At 44.0% G+C, this 20923-nt stretch overlaps 3 protein-coding genes across 5 annotated transcripts; all 3 read right to left on the minus strand.

Annotated features, from left to right (window-relative positions):
• Positions 1 to 141: 141 nt before the first annotated feature.
• gpr161b (G protein-coupled receptor 161b) lies at positions 142 to 7118 on the minus strand. 3 transcript variants are annotated; one of them, XM_072699544.1, is made up of 7 exons: positions 7104 to 7118; positions 5986 to 6786; positions 4570 to 4969; positions 3413 to 4128; positions 2160 to 2267; positions 1734 to 1850; positions 142 to 545 (listed from the first exon to the last, which is right to left on the minus strand). In XM_072699544.1, the coding sequence occupies exons 3-7, from the start codon at positions 4923 to 4925 to the stop codon at positions 304 to 306; spliced, it is 1539 nt and encodes a 512-aa protein (XP_072555645.1). In that variant the 5' UTR covers positions 4926 to 4969; positions 5986 to 6786; positions 7104 to 7118; the 3' UTR covers positions 142 to 303. The 3 variants fall into 3 exon arrangements, with proteins under 3 accessions (XP_072555645.1, XP_023656768.1, XP_023656767.1); XM_023801000.1 differs by lacking the exon at positions 7104 to 7118 and having other exon boundaries at positions 5930 to 5992; XM_023800999.1 differs by lacking the exons at positions 5986 to 6786; positions 7104 to 7118 and adding an exon at positions 5896 to 5946.
• Positions 7119 to 9562: 2444 nt separating this feature from the next.
• On the minus strand, positions 9563 to 13526 carry slc19a2 (solute carrier family 19 member 2). The gene is made up of 7 exons (XM_023800769.2): positions 13313 to 13526; positions 11854 to 12450; positions 11474 to 11711; positions 11091 to 11283; positions 10868 to 11009; positions 10560 to 10761; positions 9563 to 10488 (listed from the first exon to the last, which is right to left on the minus strand). Exons 1-7 carry the CDS (start codon positions 13439 to 13441, stop codon positions 10478 to 10480), a joined length of 1512 nt encoding a protein of 503 aa, XP_023656537.1. The 5' UTR covers positions 13442 to 13526; the 3' UTR covers positions 9563 to 10477.
• Positions 13527 to 15092: 1566 nt separating this feature from the next.
• On the minus strand, positions 15093 to 20840 carry atg3 (autophagy related 3). The gene is made up of 12 exons (XM_023800852.2): positions 20619 to 20840; positions 19934 to 19975; positions 19577 to 19626; positions 19314 to 19384; positions 18560 to 18667; positions 18404 to 18453; positions 18182 to 18266; positions 18033 to 18067; positions 17768 to 17923; positions 17430 to 17557; positions 17276 to 17344; positions 15093 to 16906 (listed from the first exon to the last, which is right to left on the minus strand). Exons 1-12 carry the CDS (start codon positions 20688 to 20690, stop codon positions 16825 to 16827), a joined length of 948 nt encoding a protein of 315 aa, XP_023656620.1. The 5' UTR covers positions 20691 to 20840; the 3' UTR covers positions 15093 to 16824.
• Positions 20841 to 20923: the final 83 nt, after the last annotated feature.

Consider the following 20923-nt stretch of genomic DNA (forward strand, 5'->3'; position numbering starts at 1 on the left):
AAAGACTGCCACGGAAGACTCCTCTGCCTTGTCAATAAAAGGCACCACTGCACAGCCCGAAGTGGGGTGCCGATTCTGTTTGAGAAAGGTGGATTTTACCCATAACCTTGAACGTTGAATTCAAACTCGAACCAAGGCAACAACCATGATGGAAAAGGTTTAGTTGCACAAATTAAATGCGTACAATTTTCCAATGAACATATAAAAGTTTCCAAAAAACATACAATACCCCACACTACAATATATATATAACAGGAATTAACCACACAATTTAAAAAAAAAAAAAAAAAAGCAAAAAACTGACTAAACACAAACGGCCTCAAGCTGGTCATTGACTATGCCTTCATCGATGCTCTCCAGCCTCAGCCTCTGGCCGTCCAGGTAGCGTGGCGTCCGCATTGCCGTGCGCCCGGGCAGCATGCCTTCCTCCCCAAAGAGCTGCAGCTTGGCATCGCTCTCAATCACCTTTGCCAGGCTGGAGGCGTAGCTGTCCAGGGATTTGTGGATCTCAGCCTTGACTTGGACTGGAGGAGAACCAACATTTGCTAAAGAAAAAAAAATCCCACAAAAAAAGTTAGCAACGGACATAAAAGAACTTCAGCCACAGTTTTCCAGGTGACAGTACTTTAGGATGGTCCTTAGCTAATGGGTCACATTTTAAAATGGCAGTTTTTCATGCATTCACCCTTTTATTTTGGGATGCATTGTGAACAAGTATTCCTGGCAATTTTTTTTTCATAGTTTAGTAATGTTGCTCAAGATCAAAGTCTAACTGTAAATTATCAAAATACTAAATTTCAGCCAAACTTTGCAGGAAACAGAAGGGCTACTGCAACAAAGAATTCGACCTGCAAAAAAAAAAAATTCACAAGAAAAGTGCAGTTTGTCAGCAATCAGCAAACTGACACTGTGGTCAAATATTCAAGCTGGATAAAACCTAGTTTAAGTTTAAGTTTGCACTGTCTGCAAGACTCTCAGGTTATTCATTTGATTGTTAGCAAAGATGTGCTAAGCTTCTGTTTTTTGCAGTGTAACGTCGTGTGCTCTACCGTATTTAACATTTGGTCAATTAAAAAAATGAACCATCATGTAAATATATGAAATGTAAAAAAAAAAAAAGACAATGAAGAATGTTATTTTAATAAGTTCTTACTGCATAATTGCTACCCATTTTTTTCTATTAATGGTATTTTCCATGGCATATTTTTCCATTTAAAAGGAATCGAATGTGGGTGGCACAGTGGCGAGCACTGCCGCCTCGTCTGTGACCTGGGTTTGAATCTCCACCACGCCATGTGGGTGTGGGTGCACATCTGTCACTGTAGGACTGCTTCTGGCAGCTCCAGTTCCCCCCACAGTACAAAAACATGCTGCGGGTAATTGAAGTTATCAAATTGTCCGTAGGGGGGTGTGTGTGTGTGTGTGCGCAATATGATGGGTTGGCGCCCCCTCCTGGCCTATTTCCTGCCTAGGATAAGTGATTACAGAAGATGGATAAACCTTAAACTGTAAGAAAATATAGGAATCAAGAACATAAAATGAGTATAAAGATACTCAAAAAATGAGTGTGAGGCTCAGGTGGCGGTTTGTTGGCTCACAGTATTGTATTATTTTCCCGACTTGCCTATAAATTGAATTTGAAGACAGACATAGGGAAGGGATCTTGTGTACCCTAGGCCTGCCTGCACACCAGACGCAGCAGCAGCAGCCTGTTGAGATAATGGCACACTTACCTCGGGAATGCTGATCCTCAAACGTCACAGAGCTCCTCCTCTTCGCTGTCGAGCTGCCAGTGTGCTGGGCAGGGTGTGAATCCGAGGAGAAGTCATCCAGAAGCAGGACGTCTGTACCTGAGTAGAAGAGCAGCAGATGTTGGACGCCACCGTACCTCAGACAGGGACGCTTCCTGCAACGGCTCTCATCACCTAGGAGTGAAAAGGCAGTGTGCACAGCACCCCTGCACGCCCATCTCCGGGGCCGAGTGAATGGCGGAGGAGGCGACATCTAACTAGCAACTCAGAAAAAAACCAGGTGAACAACAGCTCTGCCTTCAGGGAGGGCGTCTTGCAGCCCCGGGCAAGCTGGGGCAGAAAGATTACGAAACGCAGGGTGGAGGAGGAGTGACGAACGTGCCCCACCCCCCAGTGTACTTAGCTCACCTGAGTCTTGGGAGAAGCTGAAGCCGGTGTCCCCTGTACTGCTGCCGTGTCCCAGGAGCTGACCCCCTCCCGCGAGTATAGCCGTTAGGTGTGGAGACATCCCCAGATCTATAAGGAGACGCAGTCACTCAGCCAGCCCTGTATGACCACATGCATACCATCTGCAGCCATGCGTGACAGGAAGTGATGCAACGGACCTGAGTCACTGCTTTAAAACAAAAACACTTACCTGATCTTCACATAGGAGATAGAATCAAAGTCAGCTGGATTCTCAAGGTAAAGTGTTCAGCTGACAGCACAGTGAAGTCGTGAGTGCCTGGTTCACGCTACAGTTAATACCAGGAGGCCTGACAGCACAGTGAAGTCGTGAGTGCCTGGTTCACGCTACAGTTAATACCAGGAGGCCTGACAGCACAGTGAAGTCGTGAGTGCCTGGTTCACGCTACAGTTAATACCAGGAGGCCTGACAGCACAGTGAAGTCGTGAGTGCCTGGTTCACGCTACAGTTAATACCAGGAGGCCTGACAGCACAGTGAAGTCGTGAGTGCCTGGTTCACGCTACAGTTAATACCAGGAGGCCTGACAGACAGTGCCTGGCAACACTGTTTCACAATCCGTATCTCAGATTAGGTCGAGTAGAACAGTACTGATTTTGTGCCTAAATAGAAGCTTTCCTCTGACATGGACAACATGCCCAAATGGGGAGTTCTCACATTCCTAACACACAAGGAGAAATATTTCCAAATGTCCCCAGTCAAAGTCACTCTACTGTCCATAGCTGAGACTGTCACTGGTTATGAAGGTTACGCAATTCATATGGGCATAGAAGCAGGAGGCAGTATGTGACTCTGTGCCAGTGATCAAAAGCCAAAACGCTGAGCCTGGCCCCATGCTGTGTGTGTGTGTGTGTGTGTGTGTTTCTCAAAGGTAAACAAAATGGTACATCCAATATACCTGTACTCATGCAGAGGGCAAATTAAAGCATCATTTCATTCACACATCTCCGCAACTGCAAATTCTCAACAGACATCTTATTTAACGAACAGTGATTGGGGGTGGCTGCTGATCTTTGCAAAGGGATGGTAGTTAGATGATCAGTAAGCCTGACTGAACTTGCTAAGGAAAACAGCTCACTTTACAAAATGCTTATCGCCGAGCACGACCAGGACAACAGTCCCTCTGTACAAGGTGAAGAGGGAGAGCTCATACCCCACCTATTCTCCACCCATCCTCCAGACGTGCCCAGCACTCACCGGTGATGCGGTTGGAGATGCTGAAGAGACGCGCAGTCCTGTGGCGCGTGACGAACGGCTCCCTGTAGTAGCGGTCGCCGAAGCACATTCCCAGAAGCTCCTTACGCACAGTCTTGTTCCACAGGCCATATATGAGCGGGTGGCAGGCCACACTAGCAAATGACAGCCATGTGACCAGAGTCTCCAGGCTTGGGGAGACACTTCCCTCGCCCCAGAGGGCCTCTGTGCAGATGGCCACCACATAGGGCCCCCAAGTCACTAGAAAAGTTCCGAGCACGACCAAGATAGTGACGAAGGCCTTGCATTGGTTGCCAGCATATATCAGGCTCCGACGGCTGCCACTGGAGGAGGTTGACGCGTTGGAGTTCTTGCGGCCATTCCTGGATGCCGACTCCTCCTGGGCCACCACCACAGTGCCGCAGTGGACTTTGCGCGCCTTGATGCGGGCCACCCGGAAGATGACGCCATAGCAGGCCAACATGGCCAGGAAGGGCAGCAGGCAGCACCAGGCGGCCCAGAAGGCCGTGTAGGAGGCCCCGTGGTGCCACGCTGCCGTACATGTCCACTTGAAGCGGTCAAACTCGAAGGAGGACCAGCCGAAGAGCGGCGGAAGGCAGCCTACCAATGAGTGGAGCCACACGTAGACGATGGCCACGGCCGCGCGGTTGCCCGTGATCTTCATGGGGTATATCATGGGATAGAGCACAGCATAGTACCTGGAAGGACACAGAGAGAGACTTTCTGAGCCCAGGGCCTCAATGGCAAGATGGATTTACCGCCATACCATCCATCTACAGGTAGAAACTGGTAAGATATAATGATCATCACAGAGAACGACGCAGCAGACAGCAAGTCTCAAAGTCATAAAGTAGCTCTGTATGTAACAATGAAACCAATGAAGTCAACAACAACAAAATCAAGTGAACAGCAATGAAGTTTAACCTTGTGTTTGGCAGTAACAAAACCCGATAGATCTCACGACTGGATGAAGACTGGATCTGAGGGCATACATAGTGCTTTGTCACTGTTTGTTCTACAGCACAGATGTGTAAGACATGTCCTTGCAAGCAATTGGTCTTAATCACTGATGTCAGAAAATGGGCACGCCCACAAGCCTCCAGAACATAATGCCCATCTGCACTGGGCAGGACCCCAACCTGTCAATGGCGATGGCTCCCAGGGTGAGCATACTGGCAGAGCTGATCAGCAGGTAGAGAAGGGCGGTGAAGTTGCACCAGACGACGCCAAACAGCCACTCGCGCCGCACCGAGCTGGTCACCACGAATGGCAGCACCAGAATGGACAGCAACAGGTTGGATAGCGTCAGGCTGAACACCAGCTTGTTGCTGGGAGTCAGCAGATAGGGCTTCCGGTACAGGGTGACCACCACCAGCAGGTTGCCCAGGCAGGCGAGCAGGGTGATCGCCAGCAGGGAGACGGACTCCAGCACCACCACTCCGCTGGACCCACTCTGCCACCGGTCCTCCTCAGACCCATTCCTACTGCTGTTCATTCCGAGGGACTGCCCCACTGGAGCCAGACAGGCATGCTGGGATACTGCAAGGGGGACAGAGGCACCAGCGGGGACCTTCAGACCTTTAAACTGGCGGCCTTTCATCAGCCTCACGTTCATTTCCCTCATACATCACCAGGCTACACTTTGACAGCCCAGTCAACATTGGGCTTCATGGCCCTGTGGGACAGGTAGGAAAATGTCTACACTCCCTTAATTACTGGAGTGAAACTGGTTTAAAATAGTTTCCACAATAACATCTAATATACTACACGTTAACACGCTTCCAAAATTACCGCCATAAACACTGAAACAACCTGAATACAATTTTTCTGATTAATGTTTTAAAAGCATTGTATCAAAAATTAAGCTTGTATAACTCCGTCTTTAAGCAATGAATTTCTGGGGAAAAGTAATATCTTTTTAAAAACAATGTGATTATTGAATTAGTTTTATTATATCTAAGACAACCAAACAGACGCAGTGTCACTGAAACACATTCTCGTACTTTCCCTAAACTGGCTGAGTTGGGAGGCCGATCGCACATTTCTTTGGCATTGCTGAGCTTCCCACCTAATGGCTCAGGATTTCCTCTAGTCTCGCCAATCGTTTCCTTTACGGCCCAAACAAACTTAAGTTTTCTTTCTAGCATTCTAAATATTGCGCATTAATTTACGTTTACTACACACATACACCAACTCCTAAAATGGTTTACTACTATGGTTTGTTTGAGGGGGAAAAGTACAAATGTCTTGTCCTCGCTCCTTTAAGATCTAAATCTTTCGTGAGATAAATAAGCGGTTCATCTACATGCATTGTAACTAATGAATTGCCAAGGCCCCTTTTTAAGTGACCCTGGCCTCGTTAATCTGGCTCGTACAGCCTGAAATGCACGTTCACTCATATTTTTCCGCACTCGAAAAAGCAAAATCTAAGTTTGATGCATCGAGAGCGTTTGCGCCCGACCTACCCGGACGATGCTATACCCCGCGGTACCGACTTACAACTTTCTCTTTGTCCGCACAATGGCCATCCGGTACGTCCCTCTCCGCCTGCTTACCTCGTACGCGCTAATTCCAACCCTCATGTCTCCATTCCATCCGACAAGCTGGCCGCAGATATCGGTCCGATCCGCTGCACGACTTGGAAACTTTTTCCTCTTCGCCTTGACTGGCAGATCCGAACGGAGAGACGGAGCTGCTGGCTACAATGGCGCCCAGCACTCACGGCTCCTTCTCCCTCTCGGTTCCCCACCCCAGCTGGCGAGTCCCCCCTCGTCGGAAGAAAACGGTTCGTGGGTGGTCTGGGGCGGCCGTAGCCCTTCGCTCTAGAGTTCGGAGAAGACCGTCGTGCCTCCCCCCCCGAAAAAAGGACAAAGTCGAACTGAATAAATACATGCACAGCAGAAAACGCATGATTTTATTTTAGACGCTGAGATTGTACATTTCAGCAAATTTTACTTTATTGTTTTATTTAGTGGGCATTACAGCAATGTTCAAGGGATAAAATAACGCTCAGGATTGCTTTATTTTAGTGTTTGAAGGACATAGTACGAATAGTACGAGTTTTGCACACTCATGCTAATTCAGAGGAATCTTTAAACATAAATAAATATATTAGATCCCGCTTTTGGATGACCGGACCACCAAGGCAGATCAAACATTCCCGCAGTGGCGCTTGCCCGCGTCACGTGTCAGCACAGAGCCAATCACAGGGCGCCAAGGAGGAGCTCCTTCTGTCTCCGATCAAGTACATTTTCGTGTCTCCCGGCCCCGGCTGTTCAATAAGTTTCATCTGGATCCGAATGCTCCTGATTTGGAAATCCCATGTTTTGTTCTCCAGGATCAGGTAGTCCATCTTACTGTTGTGCCGGTTAACAAAAACAACACTGGTTTGCATCACCGTGATCCAGATATATATTTTTTTAAGATTTCCAAATCCGGATTACCGTTATTCTGAATGGGGCTACATACCACAATGTAGGCTACTAGCTATGTAAAGGGCAGTGGTGTAAAGTACTTGAGTAAATGGACTTCGTTACTGTACTTAAGTATTTTTTTGGCTACTTTGTACTTGTACTGAGTATCAAAAATATAAGCAACTTTTACTCTCTACTCCACTACATTTGTGACTGAATATATGTACTCTTTACTCCACTACATTTGAACGGACGCTTACCGTTACTCGCTACATTGTGATTGCGTGCGACAAGTCAGGATCTTTATCTACCACGGCTAATTTCTTCAAGTATGTCTGGCTGCAGCCTGCAGGAGGGCGGGGTTGGACATCCAACCCCGCCCACATCCAACCCGGCCCATTCGTACCGCGAAAGCCACGCCCTTGTCCAACACGTCTTAAAGCGGAAGCCAAAGCGAACTCGCAGAACGGAATCGTTGTAGTACCTGTTATGTCATTAAGTTAAAAATCTTTAGTATCCCAGTGTAATAACAGTGCTATCTATTATTTATTATTTTGTTTGTTAATGTTTCTGCTAGACACACTATTGACTGTCAATTACTGCACAAAGATTTTACTGTGGGACCCGCATGGTTGTTTGTGGTTGTTTTGCTGCTGGTTAAACGTTTCCATCAGTTAGCTGACTATCTAGCCGACTCACTACCAAAACTATGGTAACTAGGTAAAGACCTTCTTGCTGATAATATAGCTTCCATGTAGTTAACAAGACTTGACACTTAAAGACTTTGTGCGTCATCAGATATTACTGTCTGCTCAAACGACTGTTCAGCTTGCTTCCTATGGGTTACTAGTTATTAGCTAGTTAGCAAAGCCACTGTGGTAGCATCCATTAAGGCTGTGCGATATAGCAAAAATATTTTTATCATGATCATATCAAACGATATTGATAATTATCATGGTGTAATTCAAGTCATTATTTTATTACTATGAGTGCTCCATTTTTGCTTGAAATGCCCTTAAGAATTGCCCTTAAAACACCATTAAAGTCAGCTCTGAATTTGTTTTTTTATTAGTTTTTTTTATTGTTTTACCTTTTTTTTGAACATTTGAGTTTGACTGAGACTGACTTTTTGTTCTATTTTCTTCTTCTGCCATTTTGAAACATTGAGGTGTTCAATTTAATGTCTATATTAGGAAATAAAGCCTCATAAATAAATAGTTCCTTGTTTTCCACATTTCTTGGTGTTCTTTGAGCCTACATTCAGTACGAGTAAAATACTTAAGTTCTTTTAAAATTGGATACTTTACGACTTTTACTCAAGTCTTATTGGAATTGTTGACTTGTAACTTGTAATGGAGTAATTTATACAGTAAGGTATCTGTACTCTTACTCAAGTATGGTTTTCAGGTACTCTTTACACCTCTGGTAAAGGGTCATTATGAGTGTTATTTGAATAGACAGAAGATAGAACAATAAAATAACACAAGCATCCCCTTCAATTTTCAATTGCTTTTAAACAGTCAGAGCCCTCATTTGACTAGCAACAAATAAATAATAATGATAAAAATGACATTGTATTGATCGCTGTGGGTAAATTCTCTGTTCGCCGACCCCATCTTGCTGTCTATGACACACAGACACATATATAGGTGGCAGCAAGCTTGGCAGTGAAGGGCAGCCACCTGCAGGGCGGAGCTGGGGGGTTAGGGCCTCGCTCAAGGGCCAATGGACATGTGACCTTTTTGCCGAGGCTGGGGCTCAAACCAGCAACTTTCCGATCACGGGTGTAGCATGAACAAATATACGTTATCACATCATTAAATAAAACAAATATACGTTATCACATCATTAAATAAATCAAATATACGTTATCACATCATTAAATAAATCAAATATACGTTATCACATCATTAAATAAAACAAATATACATTATCACATCATTAAATAAATCAAATATACGTTATCACATCATTAAATAAAACAAATATACAGTATTCACAAATACATTGTATTTTGAACACATTTTTAAATCATATAAAGGTTCAGTAGTTAACAAGAAGGCATGTAATTGTTAGAGTTTGCTTATGGCTGGTTCATCTCTGATGATTATGCTATTGTAATCAATTTACAGTGATGAATGACATCTACAGTTAACTTAATAGTTTTGTTTGATATTGACAGCTATTTTGGGGATTATTTTATGGGAACAAAACCCCTTTTAGGTTTTCTGTACTAAAAGTCGTAAGAGGTAGACTAATGTCTGTTCTATCTGCTTTTTCACTGTAATAGTTGAAGAAATCAATAGCAAAATGAATAAGTACACATATACTACATAATACAAAGGTTGTATTATTCATTTTGCATTGTAAGAATTTGTTACATTTTGTTCCTGAAATCCACCCTGAATCCACCCTTTTGCTGGGATCAGGGTGATCCTATTTTTTATCAAAGGTATCCCAATCCTACTGAAAAGGTTTTGAACACATACTGAAGGCTCGATCCAGATCAAAACCAAAACTGGATTACATGATCTAATTCGATGTTCCATTTTTAAGGTTTGATCCAACCCAACGTCTGAAATCCAATCAGATTACTACTGGACAACTGGGCACAAGAGTGAAAATGTTGCAGCTGATGCTGTGCTTATTGTGTTCATTGCAACTAGCAGGCTTTAAATCTTTTTCATTATTCATTGGTAGTTTAAAAAATACACCAATACACATTTTTAGTTCTTTATTATAAAAATACTTGTGCAAACAAAATTACGTGTATACATCTATTTAAGTTCTCATCTTAACGTAACAATGAACGACTCTTAACTACAAGTTTACCATTTAAAATACTAAGGCACATGGTGCAAGTACATTTTGAAGTGTTCCTTTCAATCACTGTTTGCCAAGGAAGGTAATATCTAGTTTATTCGGTATAAATCTCATGAAAATCTTATATTTTGAGTAGTAAATCACAGAGGTTCCCATTGCTATATGCAGTGATGGATTTTTGATACATTTACACATGGCTTACACGTGGCACACTGAAGCTCTCTTACCTTCCTCCCAATTCTGATGTGGCCAAAACCCATGGCAGCTCATCTGCGTTCCTGTCATACAGACCAGAGGGGGGCACCTTGAAGTCCTGGGGCCCCTAACTGAAATTTCACCTTGACCCCCACCCCACCCAGTTTTACATATTTCTGGGGCCCTGTCAAGTGCTCGATGCCCCTGTGACACTCCTCTGTCCACAGGCATGTTATTTTTCCCACCACGATGACGAGCTGCACTTGGGGTAGTCGCGGGACCCCCATTACTATCAAAACAGTAGCATAATACTTCATTGTGCGTAACATAACATATCTGCATTCATAGAAAACAAAACACTGTTTTTTTGTACCAAAACAGTGGTAACACTATCGGCCGTTCAAGTATCAACACTCTCCTCATAAAATAGGTCATGTTGGTCCATCTGGTTTCCTTCCATGCCAACAGAGTGTCCTGCCTGCAAGATCTGGACCTGCCATTACTACGAGTATCTTTGTGCATCATTTAAGAATTGTATTTTGGTGCGGATAATGTGGCGTGTGCAAAGGCAGGTTTACAGAGACACTGAAGGCTGTTGCAGTCCCCATTCTTCACATCATAACAGTCCTGGGGAAAAAGAGGTCCATCTTTATTCCCTAAAACGGTAACAGAAATAATGGTGTCTTCACTGTCCTAACCCTGGGGGGGCAGCCGGTCGTCCACAGGCAGACTCGCTTCTGCGTCATGGAGAGACGAGACGCCCCCAAGCGAGTCCAAGTCCGTGTCCTTGCTCCCGCTCTGACTCGACGGCTGGGCCTGGCACCTCACTGCCAGCCGGCGCAGGGCGGCTGCCAGGAAGATGGCGGCGATCGTCGCAAAGTAGCAAGCGTAGATTAAAAACTGAGAGGGAGGGAAAGGCAGGTGTGAAGCGCAAGAGAGTTCAGTTATATTACCAAAAAAAAAAAAAAAAAGAGAAAAACAACAAATGGCAAGAGAGTAGACATACCTGAGAAAAAATATCAAGGCCCAGTCCAATGGAGTCAACCACAATCAGAGTCAGTATGGTCTGTAGCAACAAGGCCATAAAGGTGTTCACTCCGAAGACGAAGGCATACCTCCTCATGTTGAGGTTAGCAGCAATCTGATAGCTGATGGAGAGAATAAGATCATCGCTCAGGTGGACCTTCACAAGACCTCATTCTATCTTGATGGCCCATACTCATACTCACGTGGCAATTGTGATGAGTAGCATGTAAGTGCCTCTGAAGACAACATAGGAGGCGTAGCACAGCCATATGTTCCTGACCGTGTCCATAAGATACACTGTTATTGCTAAGACAACAGTGAAGCAGCAAAGGCACAATTCTCCCCAGGCTGTCCAGGAGATCGTCACAAAGCTCACGCTAAATGCCATGGAAGCACCTGGTCCAGGACAGAGCAGAGAAGTGTTGCTGAGATGCATCATGACACTGGGTCTACATGCCTGCTAATACCTTCCAGAGACCATGCAATTTCAGCACATCATTCAGATGCTTGACAGATATTGTTATCCAGAGATTAACTAGATATTTCTGCTATGGAAAAATAGCTGCTTTTTGGTTAGCAGACTCACCGAGCACAGTGGAGACCGTCTCCACATAGCCATTGTAGATCATAAACTCCTGAGAAGGAAGAATGTTCTCCCACAGGACCTGGGTATAGTTGACCACCTGTAGATAGCCACAGGTGGACAAAGCCCACCACAAAGACCAGGCCAGGAGAGTATGACACGAGTAGCAATGCAGGAAGTCGCGCCAGAGTGTCTTCAACACATCAAGAGCACCAGCGCTCCCAACGACTGGCTTTGGAACCTGGTTTAAAGAAAGATGTTCTAGTACACAGCACTGCATATGAAGAACATTCCACAGAATCACTCGGGACTTTAGCTTGTCATTCATTCATGTTTAATATTAATGCATTTAAAGAGCCACGTCAGAGTGCATTTTGGCTGACCTTGGTCACAGGCGCAGGGATGTTGTGCTCAAGCAGTATCTTGCATTCATTGTCCTCCACCTTCTCCTTGCTCAGATTCTCCATGGAGACACAAATTGCCCCTTTTGAAGGGTCTTCTGTCACCGCCAGGACGATGCTGTCACTTTTGTGGAAAAACAAACTCCTGCTGGCAATGGGAAGGAACCAGGGAGCAATGAAAGCCAGTCCTATGGACACCAGTGTGGCGACACAGAGGTAGAACAGGGGGACCTTCGCCACAGACACCAGGACCTGCCCGGCCAGCGAGCCCACGGTGGAGCCCAGCAGCGTGACACCTCGGCAGTAGGCGGTGACCTTCTGGTACTGCGCCGGCTCCACCACACTGTAGATATACGAATAGTACGCCACCTCAGTCGCCGTGGCGACCCCGAAGAAGAACTCCAGCAGCTGCATGGCCCGTAGCCCCTGGGCCTTCACCAGCATAATGTACGTCACGACGAAGCTCGCCCCCTGCAGGATGATCACGGGCTTGTAACAGAGGTAGTCTGTGGCCAGGAAGACGGGAAACAGCAGTGCCAGGTAGGAGTAGGTCCACACTGGGTATATTTCATTGACGACCTACAGTGAGAAGAGGAAACATTAAACAGTACATGACTCAGGAGGCAGCGCATGGATACCGGCTAAATGTGAAGGTTATGGGGTCATGTGGGGGGAGGGGGGGGGGTGTACAGTTCAAAGAACATGCTTAAGTACCGGCAGTCCCCGGTATAAAAACGCCCGACTTACGGACAACTCGTACTTATGAAATGGACAGCCAATTAAAGCCTTATGACATGGAAAGCCATTAAAGCCTGTTATATTAGAAATCGCATCAAATACAATAGTTCATGTAAGGAAATGCTGTACTGGGGAACAGCTAAAGAAAAATTCTAAGAGGGGGAAAGTATTCTCTTGTGCTCGTTAATTCCATGTAAACATTACAGTGAGATTAACATTTTTGATAAACAGTATACACGCACTGATGCTTTGAAAATTTTAATATTTTTAATTATTATTATTATTTGTAGAGGGGCCGCTCAACCGGCGTGTCCATTTATCCAGCTCAAATAAAAGTATTACATGTCACCAGGCGCCGGATTTACGAAATACCCGACGTGCTGCTGGGTATTAGGCTACTTGATCACGAGCTGGAGAAATAGAAGCCTGTACACAATGTCAGCCTTGATGTTTTGTATGTGTAAAATCCAGTATGAATTCTCGTACATTAATTGTATTTAGTTGTTAGTTACATACTGCATACCCTAAGCACTTCCTTACCTTATCCGCACGCACGTAGAAATATCGGCTTACACAATATATCCGTGTACACAATGATTGCTTTGCAAAAAGACATACAACTTAACTATATCTGCAAATTTTGTGTTATTTGAACATCTATTAGAGCCGTCGGGTTAAGTAAGTAAAATCCACGTCCACTTACCTCGGTCTCGGTTAAGTTTTTATCAGGTCCCATTAAATATGCGGTAAGGAAGGGTTCTAAAGGCCTGAGGCTTGAGAAAAACCCATAAACGCATAATAAAAACGTGGGATACCTCCATGCTTCCGACATTTCAGTTGCCGCTTGACCTTCCTAGCGAGCGGCAGTCAGCGAAACATCATTCGGTGGGCGGAGACAGAATGCTGACACCGACGTCGTGCCAATCGGATTTTTACGAAGTGAAAGGCGTGTCTAACGGTTTCGTCCAATTGGAATCGTCTTTGATTTCACCAGAAATGCCGATGGAAGGTCGCGGTTGCTAAATGCACCCCCTCTGTTCCGTTGTAGAATTTCTACGTCACAGTTCTGTTCCGTGATGAAGATTTTATATTTATTTATTTAGAATTGTAAAAAGCGCTCCGTAGTTTCTTCTTGTTATTGTATTATGGTTATATAACTGTACTCTGCAATGTTCATTCATTAAAAAAGACTACATTTTTATTTGCAGCGTCAGTTTACGGCATTGCATCGGCATTGCATCATCTAAAGTAGCAACAAAACAATGAAATAGCGACACATTATTGCATCATAGATTTGTCACTTTGAATCATTATCAGAATGTTTTATTCGCCAAGTACAAAAAGTGCAAGGAATTTGTTTTGGTGCAAGACAAAAGTACAAAAAGCGATACATAAAATACAAGTAAAATATTAACATTGCTGATGAAAGTCATGTAATCCATGCAAATTTTAGTTCACTTGGCCTGCAATTATTATTGTTCCGGAATTCACGAATGATCATTATAAGAACTGGATCAAATACGTTTGAGGCCGCAAAGGCAGAAATGAAATATTTAATCAATTAATTTTGTACTCAGTGCAGCAGAAGGAATGAACATTCCATTGCATTCTTTGTAAATGGTCTACTAAATATTGAAACTGAATCTATTACAGCTTCAAAACACCCTCTGAGGGAATTTATGAAACAAGCCCATCTGCAACCTTTTAAAGAGAAGAATTATCAGTTGGGGTGATATAATTATAGAGCAGGATTCTTCAAATCTGGACCTCGATTCCAAATCCAGGCCTTGTTTTCAGTTCTCCCAGGTAGTTAGTTTAATAATTACTGATTCTGATTGGTCAGAGGCTTCACACCTGGCTCACAGGTAAAGGAAGGCTGGAAAACCAGCAGTGCTCGAGGACAGTGATTTGAATAGCCCTGTTACAGAAGATTAGAAGTTAAGCGGAATAGTAATGTAACGCATAAAACAGCCGCGTACACGTGGTTTGCCACTTCTAGTTTCAAAGAGCCGGGGTTTTATTCTTTCTATACAAAATTAAAACTCTGCCATTTGTACAGTTCACAATGGACTTAATCGACAGCTCAGGTCTGATTTTTAAACATAATTTTTAAAATGGAAACTTGTAAGTATACGGCTTATAATTAACTCTACAGATAATGGATTTGGAATTAAAACCAACATATTGTTTTTGTGACAGTACGCCCTGGCATGGGGTAGGCCTAGAATAGGAATTCTTATTATTAATAATAAATTTAGGAATTATTTTCAATTTTATCGTTCCTTTAGAACAAATACATTTTATAACAAACATTTAAGCCAAACTTTGCCATAAAATGAAATGTGTGTAAAACAAATCTACAAGTACATCGCCCAATCCCAACTAGATTACTTGTAATATAGATGTAAATTGTGCATCAGCAGTAGTTTTATTTGAAAATCGACAATTACAGACTTCACTATTTCCGCAATGATGAACAGAAACACTGTTTGTGAGACTTTTATTTATATGTAGTAAAACATTCAAGACCCCCCCCCCCCAACAACAGTCACAGACAAGGCATCGGGACATCGGGAATTATGATGCAAGCCAGTTATTTAATGAAAAATGAAGCCGATAGGAAACTGAGCAAAATAAGAATCTTCACACGAAGCGTCTTGTACGTTTTGACGCATAATTTACATCGCCTTAAAGCTCCACACGAACATACAGACGACTTAGCTGATAGAAACACCTGAAAAGCTGTTTAATTAGCCGCTATATGGTACAATAAATGTGAGGATGCAGAAATTTTTCGTTTTTAATCAGTTACCGTTAACAGTCGTAACTATGCAAGTATTTTTTTCAATTAAATGTCTAATGGCAAGGTATAAGTATTTTAAAATGAAGAAATACTTCGTTCGCTTAATTGCATATTTTAAGTAAGGTAACAGAGATAAAAATCCGATGTAAATTACTACCCTGGCTACTCGCGTGCAGAGAATCACTCATCTCTCCTACTGCCCACTGCCGACGCATAACGCACGTGGGCCCACAGCGAACTGCAGTGTTAGATCACACTGTACGTGAAGTGCTTTACATGGAGGACACAAAAAGCAAACACACCACGTCTAAAACCGTAATATAAACGCCGCATTCAGTTATCATGTTGTTTTTTGTTAGACGTATAACATCGACAACTTTTCTTCTTAAAATGTACAGGCACACATGACTTAGTGACATATACCGGAATACGAGTAATATACGAGTAACATATTTTGTGACACGATCCTAAAGGCGTTTTGTAAGCTTTACGTAGAGGGAAGCAATCACGCTTTAAGGTTCAAATTGATGGGCTAGCTCCTGAAAGAGGGGCTGTTTTTTTAAATTACTAGACAAAAAGTGCATATTCTCACTCCAAACCGAAGCTTTACATCTTAATTGCTATAGATGACAATTGCAGCTAGTTACGGCTCCAAACGACTGCTGGAAAAGGATGGTGCTGATATCAGGAGATTTAGGGTGGTTGACACACATTGCAGTTTAGCACCAGCAGCACAGGTGGTTAAGAGACACTGGAGGTAGGAGCACAATGTCAATGTACATGAAATCCGTGACTCTGGGGGGGATCGAGAACCCATCCAATCGCTCCCAATCACATTATAACATTTAAGGACACCCACCGTCCCCAGCCACAGATGTTACGACCTTCACGAAGTTTAACCTATTATGCTCGCAGCGAAAGCTTTACGCAATAAATTCTGTAGAACGGGAAGGGAGGAGAGATCACATGTGCTTATGAAGAGGTTTCAAAAGAATGAAGCGAAAGAGGATTTAAAAACATTCACCTAACATTCTGAGGCAGATTAGGCAGAATGGTTCTGAAGTAGAAGGTAGCTTTTTGTGCACAATCTGGAACTCAGATTCCTATTAATGATTCTACTTATTGGGGACGGTGTACAAGTTTTCCATACTAGAGCCCAGATGGACCATTTCACCACATTAAGCTGCAGAATATGCGTGTAATTTGCTCGTTGTGGATCTGAATACAAACATAAAATATACCCGTCGGTCTTGATTTCCGGAACGATCTGAATCCCCATGCAAGGAGTTCTTGAAAATCCCAACGACCCATAACGCTCCGAAAGTGAATCCAGGAAAGAAACGGGGAAGCGGAGACAGGTGCGAGGAGAGCCGCAGCACGGCCCCCGCGGTCCCCGCCTTGCCGTGTGCAGATTACATGGTGAAGTGTCGGGTGTAATCGTACTCTATGGTGGGAATGACGGCTTGCACAAACTTCAGGAAGATCAGAAGATACCTGAAACTGGGAGTTAAGAGAAACCACACAAGCTGGGAAAGTGAACAGAAAGAACTGAAAAAGCAGACAGTGATCAACTAAGTAGCCAGACTGTCAGTTCCTCAATTATTAAAATATGCTGGAATATTGCAAAAGGGAGCTGTTATGAATTAATTCATTTTATCAATGAGTAAATGTGTTTATTGAAAGTTATGACTTTTTGGTGATGCTTCTGAACCGTTAAGGAATCCCAGTTTTCTGGACAGAAGATGAAATGGAAAGAGGCTTAATTAACACCCCCCCTTGAATGTTTCAGTCTTTGACAGAGGAGTCGTCTCCTCGGCCGGTTACCTGCGATTCCTCACCCCCCCGGCACATTCTAGAGGATACATGTGAACTCCCAGCTCTCCTCCACCCTCTGCCACCGTCTCGATGATCTTCTTCATCACTTCTGCGTGTCTGGAGAAGAGGGCGAGAGCACCTGTGACCATTTCAGCTCAGCCGGCAGGGGGGTGCGGCCGTGAAGGCGCGGGCCAGCACTCACCTGCAGGGATGTACGGAACACATGGCTGGAGGGGGCAGGTGTGGGTGGTTCTCGATGGTGACCGTCTTCTTCACGTGGTCCTGGCTGATGTCTTCATACATTTGGTCGACAGTCAGCGGCTGCCGATCCTGTGGGACAGCCGACAGCCATGTGAGGGACCATCACACACATCCAAAGGACGATGAGCCAAGCTCTGGATGTTGGGAAAGGGAAGGCTAGATGCTGGAAGCTGTGCTTTTGTGAGACGGAGATCAGTCACACTGTCAGAAGCTGAACATGCAAGCAGCCACACGCTCACGGCCGACCGGCCCACACGACGCGCTGGAGGAGGCGGGCACCTCGTCGTAGCCGAAGAGCCAGAGGCGCGGAGTCTGATAATACTTGTCGTAGGTGATGTAGAGGTCATAGGTCCGTGTCTGCAGAATGACATCCTCGCCACCAGGGTCCACTTTCGATTTGCTCACTTCTAGCACTTTGCTGGTGTCTAATGTTGCCTGGGGAGGGACACAGAGGCCACAGACCCTCATGCAAACAGGCACGTGGACCTATTACACAACACATCACGTGCGAGTCCTGGTAAACAAACGGGAATGGACTCCATACCTCATCGGTTTCCAAAAGGCCACTTTCCTCGTACTCTGGAACGAGAAGGCAACCCCCACATTAGTTACGCAAAGCCACCACCAGGGGGCTTAAAGCAACGTCACAGGGATGGAGGCCATCTGGAGGTTTCATGTGGGCAGCGCACACACCTTCCATGTCAGCTGCCTCTTCGTCGTCATCATCATCTTCATCGTTCCTGCTGGCGCCCACATGCACATTCATGTTGATATTGTCCTTCATGGGAAACCGAAAGCAAATCATTAAACCCTGTTGCCCAGACAGAGCTTGAGGCTACTTATAGAATTTAAAAATGGACATTCAATGCAGCTGTTAAAAAGATGTAAAAATATTAAGGAGACTTTGACACCTACTTTATTGTCCAATGTGATTTCTCGCACTGCGTCAGTCATACCTGATACACCTGGAAAGAAACAGCGAATGTTGTTTACCTCAGATCAGGATACGACAGACATTCCGAAGAGACAAAACTGACGCAGCTGCACCTGCTATGTGGAAGAGAAACCCACCTATGTTATGGTAGGTGTCCACCCAGCCTCCATCTCCGTCATCCTCTTCAATAATGGCCTCCAACTCATCAGAGTATTCCATCTGCTTACAACGCTTGTAGCAGGGTACTGACATGCACATGGCAGCGATGTCAGAATGCACAGTAATGCAGTAACCTTATTGCCATCATACTCTCTCACACACATCCCACTGATTCAGTATTAATACAGTAACCTTATTGCCATCATACTCTCTCACACACATCCCACTGATTCAGTATTAATACAGTAACCTTATTGCCATCATACTCTCTCACACACATCCCACTGATTCAGTATTAATGCAGTAACCTTATTGCCATCATACTCTCTCACACACATCCCACTGATTCAGTATTAATGCAGTAACCTTATTGCCATCATACTCTCACACACATCCCACTGATCCAGTATTAATGCAGTAACCTTACTGCCATCATACTCTCTCACATATCCCACTGATCCAGTATTAATGCAGTAACCTTACTGCCATCATACTCTCACACACATCCCACTGATCCAGTATTAATGCAGTAACCTTACTGCCCGTGTACTCTCTCACACACATCCCACTGATTCAGTGTTATACATTATTATTGATCCCATTCAAACAACGCGAAATGAAACGATCCTGATAAAAGCACTGTAGTATTTTTAATTTTTAAGTATGAAAGCAGATTCTCCATGAGGATGTCCTCACAATGTCACTTTCCTTTATCTATCTGTACTCTCTTACCATTACGAGTTAGTAAGAATTGCTTGTCCTTTGGTAAATAAGGTTTTACTTTTGCCTCTTCTCCTGTTGACCTGACAGAAATGAAAAACACAAAACAATTAACATACAAGTTCCAACTAAGTTCTAACAGAGCAGAGCATATGAACTTCTGTTCATTAGGTGGTGACCAATGAAGAAATCTGAATACATTCAGCACCAAAAGCTCAGCATCAAAAGGACACTTAACAACCCCCCCCCCCCGGCACACACACAGACACACACACCATTTCCAGGTGGGACAGTGATGGACCAGGTGATCTCCAGCAGCCACAAACTGAAGGAAAGAAAATCCAGATGACACCGGGCTCTTTCTATTCAAGACTTCTGAAGAACATATCACATATCAATTTGTCTTCTAAAGATGACAGGACATTTACAATTTTTAACTCATGCCACAGAATTAGCAGAACTGCAAAATTCATTTTATCCTCAAAATTCTTGTAAAATGGCTTGATATTAGAACTTTGAAAATGCTTTTTAAGGCAACAAGGAAATACTTAAGTTACATTATTCATTTATTCATCTAAGGCAGAACTGCTTCGCTGAAATGTGCACTTTCAAAAACACTAAGGGGAAATTACCTCTTCTGGTGTAATAACTCCAGTTTCCTTAAATTTGGACTCCTGTGGCGGAAAGTAAACACACATACGGAATGTTTTCACTTGAAAACAATACAAATAGCAAAGTAAGAAATGCTGACCTATACGCGGATCAGACCCTTCGAATTTAAGATATCTCTGCTGCTGAAAGCCGTATATTCAAATATTCCCAAGTGGTTTCGAAATTAAACCAGTCATACAAACTGTTCCCGGGAAAATAGAAGTGTAAACGAAACTCGCCGTTCACGTGCTGTATTTAAAACTCTGACAAAGGCAAAATTGACACACCACTTGATGCAGGATGATTAACTTTCCTTTACGAAAACTTCAGCTGAATCTACAGCACAGGCCAGCAAGTAGACAAAATAATAGTAAGCTGTATATTGAACAGACTGACTCAACTAATTCGAAAACGTGCGCGATCATTCCCGAACAGCAACCGAGCCGAATCCAGTGCATTGCTAACTGGACTTAACAATGAACGAAACAACAGGACAACAAAGTTTTGAAATTAGCAGATTCCAAAAACAGCGAGTAATCTAAATCTGAAATGCATTCCAATTAAGTAAGAACCTGCCTTGAGCTAGCTAACGCAGGCAGATATGCACGCATCCTAAACATCAGAGATAATTTGCTTAGTCCTTTGACAGCTAAACTGTTCAGCTACCTTCAATACTGGTGTCAAAAACTCAGCCACTCCCAGTGCGGTGCCTTTTACGGAATTTATAACGTTCTGCATGTTCCAAAACAACCTGCTGTCTCTCTTGTCACGGCTGCAAACTTAAAGCCTCCAAAAAGGGCTCTCCTTTGAGTGAACTACCACCGCACTTCCGCCCTCACGCGCAAACAGAAGTGGATTGTGTGTACAGACCACGCCAGCGCCGGCCCACATGACCCCTGTCACCTGACGACTACTTCCGTATCTCAAATCTCGCGGGATTTCAAGTACACATTTAGATTCGGCATAGTAAA

The sequence above is a fragment of the Paramormyrops kingsleyae genome, chromosome 1 (genome assembly GCF_048594095.1).
Source record: "Paramormyrops kingsleyae isolate MSU_618 chromosome 1, PKINGS_0.4, whole genome shotgun sequence".
NCBI classification, from domain to species: Eukaryota; Metazoa; Chordata; class Actinopteri; order Osteoglossiformes; family Mormyridae; genus Paramormyrops; species Paramormyrops kingsleyae.

Excerpts from the sequence above, each read along its gene's own strand:
- slc19a2 (XM_023800769.2), bottom strand. The coding sequence starts at position 13,441 with ATGTCGGAAGCATGGAGGTATCCCACGTTTTTATTATGCGTTTATGGG. Across the intron at positions 11,284-11,473 it reads GACGGTCTCCACTGTGCTCG|GTGCTTCCATGGCATTTAGC; the intron begins GTGAGTCTGCTA and ends GTCCTGGACCAG. Across the intron at positions 10,762-10,867 it reads GCCTTGATATTTTTTCTCAG|TTTTTAATCTACGCTTGCTA; the intron begins GTATGTCTACTC and ends CCTCCCTCTCAG.
- atg3 (XM_023800852.2), bottom strand. The coding sequence starts at position 20,690 with ATGCAGAACGTTATAAATTCCGTAAAAGGCACCGCACTGGGAGTGGCT. Across the intron at positions 18,267-18,403 it reads AAATCACATTGGACAATAAA|GACAATATCAACATGAATGT; the intron begins GTAGGTGTCAAA and ends TTTCCCATGAAG. Across the intron at positions 16,907-17,275 it reads GGAGAGCTGGGAGTTCACAT|GTATCTTCTGATCTTCCTGA; the intron begins GTATCCTCTAGA and ends TCCCAGTTTCAG.
- gpr161b (XM_072699544.1), bottom strand. The coding sequence starts at position 4,925 with ATGAACAGCAGTAGGAATGGGTCTGAGGAGGACCGGTGGCAGAGTGGG. Across the intron at positions 2,268-3,412 it reads CATCTCCAACCGCATCACCG|ATCTGGGGATGTCTCCACAC; the intron begins GTGAGTGCTGGG and ends GTCTCCTTATAG. Across the intron at positions 546-1,733 it reads TGAGGATCAGCATTCCCGAG|CAAATGTTGGTTCTCCTCCA; the intron begins GTAAGTGTGCCA and ends TTTTTTCTTTAG.